General features: G+C 41.3%; 1 protein-coding gene across 2 annotated transcripts in view; it reads right to left on the minus strand.

Annotated features, from left to right (window-relative positions):
• uvrag (UV radiation resistance associated gene) overlaps positions 1-13848 on the minus strand; it is a 444611-nt gene that overhangs the window by 399595 nt on the left and 31168 nt on the right. For both annotated transcript variants that reach the window (XM_073044289.1, XM_073044288.1), the window contains 2 exons: positions 4516-4633; positions 1798-1832 (listed from right to left, as the gene is read on the minus strand). In XM_073044289.1, the coding sequence (XP_072900390.1) occupies positions 1798-1832; positions 4516-4633 (153 nt within the window). The remainder of the gene's footprint in view (positions 1-1797; positions 1833-4515; positions 4634-13848) is intronic.

Raw genomic sequence — 13848 nt, forward strand, 5'->3', positions numbered from 1 at the left:
TTGATGGTCTCAGTTTTTACCTGGCTTGACAGAACAGGGAATGTTATGACTCCCCGGTAGAATTGTCTTGAACAAGGGTCACAATTTCATAATAATGCAATTTACTCAAACTATCAAATTTGCAGAAGGCACAACAGTGTTTGGGCTCATCAACAACAATGATGAATTAGAATACAAAGTGGAAGTCAAGCAGTTAGTGGACTGGTGCGAGAACAATCCAAGTCTGAAGGTGGAGAAGAACGATGAAATGACTGTGGACTTTAGGAAGGTGCAGATGAACCATATAAATTGTTCCTCCATAGAGAGAGGTAAGTGCAGCAAGTTTCTGGGAGTTTACATCACGGACAGCCTCACCTGGTCCCTCAATACCACCTAAGGCGACACAGCAGCACCTCCACATCCTGAGGAGATTGAGGCATGCAAGGTTCTGCCCCCAACTGTATTTTACAGAAGCACCATTGAGAGCATCCCGACAAGCTGTATCTCCACCTGGTGTGGGGGCAACAGAGCATCGGACCGGAAGTCCGTTCAAAGGGCAGAGAGGATCTTAGGGGTCTCCCCATTATCTATCAGGGACATCAGGAGCACTGCGTGCCCATCTATCCAGCATCCTTTGACCTTCTGCCACTAGGCAAGAAACTCCAATACATAAAGGCAAGAACGGTCAGGATGAGCAACAGCTTCTTTCCTCAGATTATTAGGCTTCTGAACTCCCTGCTGCATCACATTTGAAGAGTCACCAGGTAATCTGTACTGTGCCCTACAATATTTAACATAAGCACTTTACTTTGTTTACCTACGCACAATTCATTTCTAGATTTAATGATTACTTTCCTAAATTATTGTGTGTACTACTGTGATTTACACCTCGTTCTGGAGAAACATTGCCTTATTTGGCAGTATTCATGTATAAAGTTAAATTAACAATAAACTTGACTTGGATTTACAATAGAGATGTAAAGAAATTTCTTTTGAGGACACCTGATAGACCTTTGATGGATCTTTTAGATCTTAAGAGAAAAAGCAAGGAACATGCAGATTAAAGCAGAAAGGTCATGCTGAGGTAACAAAAGATAAGTACATGACTGCTTTTTTTAAGTAACAGTAAGCAAGCATCGTCAAATGGCTATTCTGTCTCCTACTTCCTAATGATCTTTACCACTAAGCAAGAGGCATATCACTTATCCCTAATCTGCAAAGTGTTTTGTCTCCAAGTTTGGCAGGATGGACATAACACAGCTGCCCTCAGGAGTCTAGGTTGATAAGAACACCAAGAAATCCTATTTATGACTGCTCAGCTCCACACAACATGGTGCGCTCCAGCGCTCCATTTCTTGTTTTTTTTAAATGAACTGGAAACATGTTCCCTCTAATTTTTTCTAAATATATAGCTGTGCTGACCAACCACTGATCTGAGCAAGATTTTATTTTAAAAACACGGCCTAAAAATTGCACAGTCTTTCGAATGTTTTTGTAATATGCATACTCAAATATTTAGAATGAAAATTGAAAAATAACATACTTTTATTAATTGAAAGGTATAATGAAATATATTATACAAAAAACTTTCATGTTTCAGAAACATTTTCTCTTGTCTTTATTCCAGCTGCATGTCAAAGGCTATGTGCACAGGAGCATTTGAGTTACTGTGTAGCTTAGAGGGAACAGTGATTATCAAAAGTTGAAAATCAAAGTTAATTCAAAACAGCCAACAATCTAAAGAAGGTTTTAAGATTCTGATGCAGATAAGATTCATTTAAAAACATCTCCAAAGCCAGGCTATTGAAGATCACTTACCAAAGAATCCTTTATGACCTCACTGGTGTAAAATGCTGATGGAGAGAAAAAGAACCAAGTGTGTTATGTATCCATTTTGAAAAGTATTTGTGTAAACCAGTAAAATTCAACAGTTCCAAAATAATGGCTTTAACCATAGTTACTCTTCCTGCAACATCCCCTGAGCTGTTGATATTGTTGAGCCAACAATGCACAAGCTTATGAAATCAAAATCAGGTTTGAAAGAGACTGCAAGAGTTCCTCAAGACCATCATAGGCCAGAATTGTGATCCAAGTGCAACACTTAAGACAATCTTCAATTAATTCAAGCTCACAAGAATTCAGATCAATTCATAGAACACTACAGCACAGTATAAGCACTTTGACACAATGACCTTTTAACCTACTCTTTAAGATCAATCCAACAGCTCCCTCCTACATAGATAACCATCAAAACACCTATATGCCCATCTAAGAGTTTTTTTCTTAAATATCCTGAATATATCTGCCTCTACCACCATGCCCGGCAGGGCATTCCACACACCCATAACATCTATGTTAAAAAAAACATACCTCTAACACTCTCCTCCAATCACTAAAATTATGCCCTTTATATCAATCATTTTCACTCTGGGAAAACATTTCTGGTTGTACCCTCCATCTGACATCCATTAAATCATCTTTCATCCCCACTTCGCTTCAAAGAGAAAAGCCCTAGCTCTCTCAACCTATCTTCATAAGTTATGCCCCACTCGAGGCTTCATTCTGGTAAATCTCCTCTGCACCCTCTCTAAAGCTTCCCCATCTTTCCTATGATGAAGTGATTATAATTACTGACAAAACAATTCAACATCCTAACTTCAAAGCAAGTCGCACAATATACTTGACGATGTACTAATTACTTACTATTTCTCAATTATTCTTAATTACCACTAATTATAAATTACTAGTTTTGTATTAAAACCAATGCTGGTGGAAAATGGCAGCAAATCAGATCCAAAATGCTGCAAAAGTTACAAACTGATACCACCAGATTCCATTTTTGTGTTGATAACCCAAGGCAGGTCCCATGGCAGGTTCCACTGTGTCACCGTCCTCAAGATGAACATCTGGGCCTCAGCACAGTGATGCGGGAGTTAATCAAACATTAATTCATTCAAACCTCTTTTGAACCAACCAAGCAAAGACAAGCATTGTGCAGAATCTTCAAAAACTCTTGGAACCTTTGCTAGAAAAGTGTCACACTGCATCGATAAGGAATTAAGACATCTACTTTTAATGCCAATGTTAAATAGATGGAGTTGGAGTAAATTAAACAGTTCAATTAAAACAAGATGGGAAGGCAAGACTTCTAAGGATTTAACTATAACAGTACAACAGTTAATGTAATGTCCAGTGAAATGCCCTGATTCTAACTCAAGGGAAATTTCATTCCATCTATTATAAAAAAAATGTAATGTTTTGTACCTCTGATATTCAAAAATAACTAAAACCAATGCCCTACTTTGCAGATCCTCCTAATCGCAGTAGAAACCTCAGTTACTTTAAGACTATAAGACACAGGATTAGAATTGGGCCATTCAGCCCATTGAGCCTAATCTGCCATTCCATCATGGCTGATTTATTATCCCTCTCAGCCCTATTCGCCTGCCATCTCCCCACAACTTTTGACACCCTTACTAATCAAGAACCCATCAACATCTGCTTTAAATATTACCCAGTGACTTGAGTTCCACAACTGTCTGAGGCAATGAACTCCAAAGATACACCACTCTGGCTCCTCATCTCTGTTCCAAAGGGGCGTCCTTCTATTATGAGGCTGTGCCCTCTGGTCCTAGACTCACCTACTATATGAAACATTCTCACTACATCCACTTTATCTAGGTCTCTCAATATTCAACAGGTTTCAATAAGATTTCACCAACCCTTGTCACCCATCTAAGCTTTAGCCAGTACAGGCACAGAGCTATCGAGTGCTCCTCATACATTAACCTTTTCATTCCTGGATCATTCTTGTGAACCTCCTCTGGACCCTCTCCAAAGTAAGCACATCCTTTCTTAGATAAGAAACCCAAAATTGCTCACAATACTCCAAGTGCAGTCTGCCCAATCATTTATAAGCCTCAGCACTACATCCTTTCTTTGTATTCCAGTCCTCTCAAAATGAATTCTAGCATTGTATTATACTTCCTTCCCGCCAACTTAACCTGCAAGTAAACCTTTAGGGAAATGTGCACCAGGACTTCCTTTGCATCTCTGGCTTCTAGCGTCAGTTTCTGGACATACAATCAATGTATATAAGCTATCTCATATTTGTATATGCATTTATACTTACTGTGTTTTTTATTAGTGTCTTTTATCTTCCTGTGTTTATTTGTACTGCAGCAGACCTGGAGTAACGATTATTTTGTTCTCCTTTACACTTGTGTACAGGAAATGATGTTAAACGACCTTGAATATACTCTCCATTTTTAAAAATAGCCTGCACCATTATTTCTTCAACCAAAGGGAACAACCATACATTTCCTGACACTGTATTCTATCTTCTATTTCTTTGCCCATTCTTCTAACAGACTCTTCGGTTAATAATAAGGTTCCATAGCACAAACAAGGTGGGGAACCCCCTTAATCTGCTCGTCCTTCTGCAGGCTCTATTTCAAAGTGTTGTTTTGCCATATATGCTCCTGTACTTTTCAACAAAATCTTATTTTGCGCAAGTCAATTTCATGTAAAGATTACCTGTAAAGATCTTCTTATCATCACACAAATGTAGGCTAAAGTAGGTGTCCAGAAGATGAGAACCATTCCTGCTGACGATGTTTCGTGCTGCAATACTTCGCAGATGTCGAAGTCGCCGCTGTAACAATAAATAAAAGCGTATATTTTTATTCATTACTGGTTTTCCAGAAAACATTTTGCATTTATTTACTTCATTTCCTATAAGTTTAGAACATCATTTCATTAGTCAAATTCAGCCTGCAATTAAAAACTGTGGCACTCAACAGTTCAGGCAAGTCTTGCCAAGGACAAAGTATTTAGACCGCTCGAAATCTAAAAGCAATTACATTTTACTAAAATCCACATGACTATCATACCAAGTCCAAATAGCTTGCCCTGTGCAACAGAAAGAGTTCAAGTAACAACTGTGAAAATACTATAAAACTATACTCATTAGCTATCAAGTCCTATGGAATTAGCAAAGTCACGAAAGCAATGAACGTTTCATCTTCTCACAGAATGACCATAAGACTTAAGAGCAAACCCAGGCTATTCAGCCCATCTAATCTGCACTGCCATTCTATCATGGCTGATCTATCACCATCTCAACCCCATTCTCCAGCTCTCTCCCCATAACTTTTGACACCCTTAGTAATTAACCTAGCAACTTATTTAAATACACCCAATGACTTGACCTCAACAGCCATCTGTGGCAATGAATTCCACAGATTCATCACCTTCTGGCTAAAGAAATTCCTCATCTCGGTTCTGTGGTTTTGCCCCCTGGTCCTAGATTCTCTCACTATATGGAACATTATCTTAACGTCCACTCCACTACACAAAGACCCACACCATCAGGTTCAAGAACAGCATTACCCCTCAGCCATCAGGCTCCTGAACCAGAGGAGACAACTTCACTTAATTTCACTCACTCCATCATTGAAATGTTCCTATAAACTATGGGCTCACTTTCAAGGACTTTTCATCTCATTTTCTTGATTTTTATTGCTTATTTGTTTATTATAACTTGCTTTTGGTATTTGCACAGATTGTGGTCTTTTGTACACTGGTTGAATGACTAAGTTGTTGCAGTCATTCATTGATTCTGTATAGTTATTATTCTATTATGGATTGAGTATGCCCACAAGAAAATGAATCTCAGGGTTGTATACGGTGACACATGTACTTTGAACTTTGAAAATTGTGTTTTAGTTTCAGATTGCCAGTATCTTTATTCATGTGTATGGTTGACTTGACAATTAAACTTCATTTTTTTGTTTCCTTTTCCATAACATCAACTTCAAACCCGCCCCCCCCCCCACCCCCAGTTCCATCACCCTACTCCCCAAAACACTACATCCTCTCAATCTGGCCCATCTGTATCTGCCTTCAATGGTTCACATTATTACTTTTCTTAACAGATTTCAGCACTTGTACCCCTGATCCCCACTTATCACTGCTGCAGGTGACATTTAAACCAATGTCCTGGACCTAGCATGCAAGTGCATTTGCGAAGAAAGCATGGCATTCAGCATGACATCTAAAATTCTGACAAACTTCTATAGGTGTGTAGTGGAGTACAATTACTGGGTGAAACACCAATGCCTTTGAAAGGAAAACCCCACAGGAAGTATTAGACTTGGCCCAGTCCATCAAGGGTAAAGTTCTCCCAACCACTGAGCACATCTACATGAAACACTGTTGTAGGAAAAGCAGCGTCCATCATCAGAGATCCCCACCACCCAGATGACATTCTTTTCTCGCTGTTGCCATCAGGTGGAAGGTACAAGAGCCTCTTGACTTTCAGCACTAGGTTCAAGAACAGTTACTACCCCTCAACCATCAGGTTCTTTAATAAAAGGGGATAACTACACTTAACTTCATTTGAAATGTTCCCACAACCAATATCTCACTTTCAAGGACTCTATCTCATTATCTCACATTCTTGTTTTTTATTGCTATTTATTTGCATTTGCACAGTTTTCTGCACTCTGGCTGATCTTTCACTGATCCAATTATAGTTACTATTCTATAGATTTGCTGAGTATGCCCACAAGATGATGAATCTCAGGGTTGTTATGGCGAGATATGTACTTTAATACAGGTCAACCTTCACTAACCCAGCACCACTGGAACCTGCAGAGTGCCGGATTAGTGAAAATGCTGGATTACAGAAGGATCACATTAAGCAATAGCTAACCGCCTCATCATACCTTTAAAATATGATGTAAATGAGTACAAGTTAGATAATAAAACAAATATTAAATGAGTAGCAAGTGAAATTTTAATAAAGTAATATACTGTACAGGAACAGATAAAATAAAGGGTATAGGTAAATGTACAGGAATTAATTTATGCAGAACAGTTGAGCACTTCCACTTCTAAAGTGAGACATTTAATATACCTTCAGGCAAAGTTACATGTCTGCAAGTGTGGGGTTGTCAGGATCATCAACATCATCATCTTGAAAAGTGAGTGAAGCATCAGGAACTGGTGCTGAAACTGGCACAACAGTTTCTTCAAAAACTGATGATGGTGGCAGCACATCTGGGTGAGCAGAAGCAGAAGTCGGAGAAAGGAGATCTTCTATACACCACATTTCACGCGACCGCCAGGCGGCCAGGGATTTGGTGCTGGGCTCTTACCTCACAGTTACTGAAGGAATCCTCGTTAGTTTCTTTTCCTCCACTTAGTAATATGCTTAAATTCAGTGGGTCGCCACGTCTGATCTGAGGTCGTAGGCAGAAGAGAACAGAGTGCCGGCTGGGCGATGCCAGAGGGCAGTGTGCGACTGCCGGCCGGCGGGCGAGAAGGCAGACCGACCCAGCGCACGTCAGCTCCCCTGCTGCTGGCAGGTGAGACGGGCAGGCGCTGGGGGGGGGGGGGGGGGGGGCTGCGCCTCACCCAAAAGATATTATTGCAGGAAAACAAGCAAGAATCGCCTGTCTGTGTTTACAAGAGCGCGCCAACACGTGAACAGATCTAGTGCGACCAAAACAATGTGCAGCAGATTGGTACGGTGGCCCAGGAAATTTGAAATTACAGTTGCGTGGTAAATTTGAAATCAGTGCCGGATTATTGAAGGAACCGGATTACAGCTACCTTGAATTCCCCCAGCAGCTTTTATTTGACAGATTAATTTCTTTTAAGAGATACAGCACAATAAATTCAAGTTCAATTGTCATTCAACCATACATGAATACCCATGAACACAACCAAACGAAACAGCATTCCTCCAGAGCCAAGGTGCAAAACACAGTACCAATAGTCATACACAGCACAAGGCACATATAACATATCAGTACAATAGAGTCACACAAAAAAAATATAGTCCAGGAGCCTGAGTCCATAAATGCTGCAGCAGGCTTCAGTCAAACACAATAGTTTTGTCTTCTGCCAAGCAAACATTGAGGGGCAGCACCAACTCCAGTTTGGACACCACACCGCCTTCTGGTGGAGCACACCAGCTCTGTGCCCCTCTCCTGGGTGTCTGTAAACAGGCGACACTGAAGCTTGAGGCCTAGTCCTCGCTACTGTTACGATCCAGCAACAATGAATATATAATTGAGACAGGTTTTTTTTATAAAAAATAAAACATTTATTAAACACTGCTAAAAAAAAACCCAAAAGTAAACAAACGACTAACTTAACCGGAAGTCGTCGACCAGTTCTTAAAGCGAGAAATGCGAACTCAGTTCTTTATAGTATTGCAAAAAGTCCAAAATGATTTACAGTCAGTTAGGAGAGACTGTCCTTGAAGTAATAAATTCTCTTTCGTGACATTACTGCTGCTCCCAGCCAAAGTATACCTTGCCTGAAGGATTTACTATGAAGGAAATAAAATGGCTTAAAGGCACTGACCTTTCCATGGCGAAACCCTGCATCCAGCTCTTTCTGTTCTTTTAGCAGGAGCTATCTTGGATTGCAGGTTACTAATTCCCTTCAAAAGAGGATCAAGTAAGGTCGAACCTGTTTTACCACCAACTTTCCTCGATTCTTCGGCTTCCCAAACTCCGATAAATTTTCACTCTCCGACTGGACTTTAACTGGCAGTGATTTTCAGAACTGCCAGCACAACGATTCTTACAGCAGAAACTAAAACTCCACTTTTAAAACGAAACTGCGTATCATGAAATCAAATACGCAGCAGAACGGAGTCACTGACGAATTAAACCACGAACTGACCTGCATCACAGGGAGGGGTTCTCCTTTTATACCCTGTTGAAACAGGCCATCACATGACCTCTCACTGGCTGGAAAAGTACATCACTCCACCATCACAAGACCATTACATCATGCCCAGCAGAGCCTCAATTACATTCTGGTCATGTGACAGTCACAGGATACCCACAGGTACATAATTCTACAACTGAGGCCACACAGCTACCCCGCCGTCCACATTTGCCTTCTGCCAATAAATCAGTGAATTGAAATTGCATCATTCCACATTACGATGCTCAACAGAATGTTGTGACCACAACAAAGGCACATGGCCTTTGAACGACAACTCTTCCAATAAGGACATGAAGGGGTATAGGAAAAAGGTGGGAGATTGGGGTTGAGAGGGAAATGGATCAGCCATGATGAAATGACAGAGCAGACTTGATGGTCAAATGGCCCAATTCTGCTCCTATACAGAAACATAGAAAATAGGTGCAGGAGTAGGCCATTCGGCCCTTAAAGCCTGCACCACCATTCGGTATGATCATGGCTGATCATCCAACTCAGAACCCTATACCTGCCTAATCTCCATACCCCCTGATCCCTTTAGCCAAAAGGGCCAAATCTAACTCCCGCTTAAATATAGCCAATGAACTGGCCTCAACTGTTTCCTGTGGCAGAGAATTCCACAGATTCACCACTCTCTGTGTGAAGAAGTTTTTCCTCATCTCAGTCCTAAAAGGCCTCCCTTTTATCCTTAAACTGTGACCCCTCGTTCTGGACTTCCCCAACATCTGGAAATATCTTTTGGTCTAGCATCCAACAGCCCCAGAATTCACTGTTCCAATATTACCACTGTACTAACAATACTGGATAATTAGCTTCTTACTATACAACATTGCCTATCCTTTAGCTGACAATTCTTCAAAAATATCCCTTAGCTGTAGAAGTTACCAAGTAGATTCAAGCTTGAATTGTGTCAGGGTACACATTCATCAAGGCAATGACTGTTTACTGTGCTGTGTTCACTTTGCCCTCTCGGCAGATATGCTCAGCAACAGACCACCACCCAGGTCTTAGCACTAGGACAGCCAGCTGCTTACTGACTACTATACTGCACACTACATACACTTTGTGGTAATTTATTTGTGGTAATATTTTGCGTTAGGTGCTGTGGTTGCACTGTGGTCTGGAAGAATGTTGTTTCATTTGGTTACATGTACAGTCCAATGACAATGAACTTCTACTTGCTTTGACAAGTGTGGAAGTGTTCCTTTTAAATAAGTACAGTGTGGTGAGGAGCCAACAGACCAGGATCAGTATATAACCTCACGTGAAATGAGATCAGAAATGCATCTGATGGCATCCCCAAGCTGTAGAAAAACTGAGGATATTTCTCCCATCCTATTTCAGTGTCTATCAGGGACCTCCAACACCCAGGATATGCTCTCATCTCGCTGCTGCCATCAGGAAGAAGGTACAAGACCCTTAGGACTCATACAGCCAGGTTCAGGAACAGTTATTAGCCCTCAACCATCAGGCTCCTGAACCAGAGGGGATAACTTCACCCAACTTTACTTGCCCCATCAGTGAAATGTTCCCACAGCCAATGGACTCACTTTCAAGGACTCTTCATCTTACGTTCTTGATATTTATTGCTCATTTATGTTCATTATTTGTTTTGTATTTGCAGTTTGTTGTCTTCTGCACCCTGGTTGAATGCTCTAGTTGGGTGGTCTTTTATTGATTCTGTTATGGTTATTATTCTATGGATTTGAGTATGCCCACAGGAAGTGGTAGATGTTGGTTCAAATGTAATATCTTAAGACAAGATAGGTACGTGGATGAGAGATATGGAGGAACATAATCCAGGTGCAGGTAGATGCGAATAGGCAGAAAACCAGGTAAGCACATACTAGATGGGCCAAAGGACCTGTTTCTGTGCTATGACACTCTGATTCTCTAAACAGATTTGGTATCATATAGGTAGATGCCAATAAATCTGTTCAGAGAAGCATTTTAAAGAGCAACTTGATGAAAGATAAGAATGGTTTCAGAAACAGATCCAGGCTGAGGCAGCCAAAGGAGCACAATCACAGACTGATGAGAATCCAGGATGTCTGAGAAATGGAGTACAAACGCTTCAGATTAATGTTACAGAAATAAGAGTCCCAAGGCCATGAAGGGATTTAAAATATAACAAAACATTAAAAAACAAACACTGTTGGATGAGAAAGCAAAGTCAGCAGAATCAATGGGAAAATAAAAATACAGGCAGTCTCCGAGTTAGCTATGTCTGACTTACGGACAACTCGTACTTACGAACCGAGGAAGGAGAACGCCGTCCGCCATTTTAAGCCGGATTGCAACACCGTCCACCATTTTAAGTCGTTGCCGTTGTCTCTGTGTTAAGTGTTTAACTTTGTATTTGGCTTTAATTTTTCTTAGTAAGATTCACTCTGACACACCCCCCCCCACCCCCGTTCTGGTCGGTTGGTGGCGCAGTCAGATCAGCACTGGGCTAGAGAACGGAGGTTCCCGAGTTCAATTTAGTGACAGACCGCTCCCGTGCCGGGTTGATTATCGATCCAGTGACTCCTGTTCCATCTGTGCCAGGTTGATGTCGAGCTTACAACTCGACCTTGTAAAAAAAAATCACTGCCATCTCCAGTTTAAATTCCCACGCGGAATATTGTGGAGGATCAAATACCCAAACCCAGCACAGCTCCCACTTGTCCCATTTAACCTGTCTCAGTGTAGTGCAGTTTAGCACCCGGGGAATTCAGTACTGTGGTCCTTAGGACCCAGCAGACCTCGGGAGTCGGCGCAGGTCGGGACCTGCCGCCCACAGTGTTTCTGTTCCATTGACGGGAAGCAATCGTGATTGAAAATAAAGTGGAAATAATAAAGTGTCTGGAAAGAGGTGAAACGCCATTGGTCATTGGAAAAGTGTTAGGCTACAGTCGGTCAATGATCGCAACAATTTTAAAGAATAACGGATAAAGTGAGAATAATGGAGCATGTGAAAGGCCCTGCCCCGATGAAAGCTACAATTATTACTAAGCAACGCAGATTATTGGAATACATACATTTCTTAAGTGTTTTATATGCATAGAAAGGTAAAATATATACTATATACTAAGACAAACATTTGACTGACGCTAAATAATATTGGATGTACTTGTTCCGACTTACGTACAAATCCAACTTAAAGATGGACTCAAGAACGGAACTCATACGTAACCCGGGGACTGCCTGTATGTTAAGACATCGGCAGCAGAATCTCCATGTTGAAATTAGTGTTCAAGGTGGAAGGTTGGAGGTCAGAGGTCACTGGACGTGACTGATTTAGTGAGAGCAAAAGCTCAGATGAAGCTTTCGGCTGCTACAACTAATGTTGCCAGGCAAACTCACCAAGTTTACACCTACCTGCCCATTTAATTTAGCAATCAAATCGAAACAGCAGGAAACACAGCATCAGCTCCTTTGAGCCTGCTCTGCCGTTCACCATCATCATTTTTGACCCACCTCAACATTATCTTTTACTCCTGCAGCACTTAGTGTACAGCTATTGCAGCACCAGAGATGCAGGTTCAATTCCGCCAGTCAGCAAGATGTTTGCATATTTGCCCTGTGACCACATGGGTTTCTCCCACATTCTAAAGCCTCCAGACTCAAAACTGAAATGGAGAAGTGAAAATCCAGGCACAGGACACCTTATCACTACAGATCTCAGTATAACACAAAAACAGAAAGCAATTTTGCAGATCAGGCAGCGTTTTGTAAAAAAAAAGAAGAGGAAGTTAGTATTTCAGGTCAAAGACACTTAAAGCACAACTGGAAAGGAGAGAAAGCTACTACAAAGTGCAGATCGGAGAGAAAGATGGCAGGGACAAAGTATTTCTGATAGGGTAAGGCTAGGGGTACCATGTGTCTAAGGTGTATGTAAAGTCACTTAGTCAATGAGTTAATAAAGGCTGAAAGTAAGAGCATGGTTTGTTTGCTTACTAAGCTACGAAAAAATTAGCCTCGTCACATCTACGTCCAAATCATTGAAACTATGAAATGCATCATTTGCTTCAATGACTAACAGTCCAAACAAACAAGAGAATATCTGCAGATGCTGGAAATCCAAGCAACACACACAAAATGCTACAGGAGCACAGTAGGCCAGGCAGCATCTATGGAAAAGAGTACAGGCAACATTTCAGGCTGAGAGCCTTCATCAGGACTGGTGAAGGGTCTCAGCCCCAAACATCACTGTACTCCTTTTCAACACAGTCCAAATATGTGCTGAGGGGAACCTGCAAGCATTGCCATGCATCCAGGGTCAACATAACTCACTAATCCTAATCCGTATGTTTTTGGGATGTGGGAGGAATCTGGAGCACCTAGAGGAAATTTACACAATCAGGCAGAGAAGGTACAAACTCCTTACAGACAGTGGTGGGAATTGAACCCCAATCACTGGTGCTGTAAAGCCATATGCTAACCACTAAGCTACCATGCTGCCCACAATGAAAAGAGGCCACTAAGTAACAACAGGGGAGTAAAGGACTTGCCCATCAGGTCCTATGCAAATTGAAAGAAAATGGAGTTAATATCAGTGACAGGAGGCCTATCCCATTCTAATACACACAGGAAAGTGGGAGTTACCAAAAGTGCCGAAGTGCAAAGTGAGTTGTTTCTTAAAATGCACTGAGGCTTATTATAACAGTGTAAAAAGGCACAGAAGCCAGTCTGGACATGGGATGGAGGAGCAAAATAGCAAGCACAGAAAGCTCAGGGTCATCCCTACAGACCATGGGGTGACGCACCACAGTCATCCAATCAGTATTTGATTTCTCCATTGTAGCACAGTGCACCATGGTAATGTAACAGTTAGTGTGACACTATGCCAGCTTGGGACATCGGTAGTTCAGAGTTCAATCCTGGCCTCCTTTGTAAGGAGTCTCTGCACATACTCCCCATGGAATGCGTGCGTTTTCTCCTGGTGCTCTGGTTTCCTCCTACAAAGACGTTCCAGTTAGTAGGTTAATTGGTCATTGTAAATTGTCCCATGTTTAGGTTAGAATTAAATCCAGGTTGTTGGGCAGCATAGCTCAAAGGGCCTATTCCGCACTCTCTCTCTAAATAAAACTTAAAAATAAAATAAAAACATTGTGATCACTGAATAGTGTTGTTGGTCAGGAG

This window comes from Hemitrygon akajei, chromosome 4 (assembly GCF_048418815.1).
Source record: "Hemitrygon akajei chromosome 4, sHemAka1.3, whole genome shotgun sequence".
NCBI lineage: Eukaryota > Metazoa > Chordata > Chondrichthyes > Myliobatiformes > Dasyatidae > Hemitrygon > Hemitrygon akajei.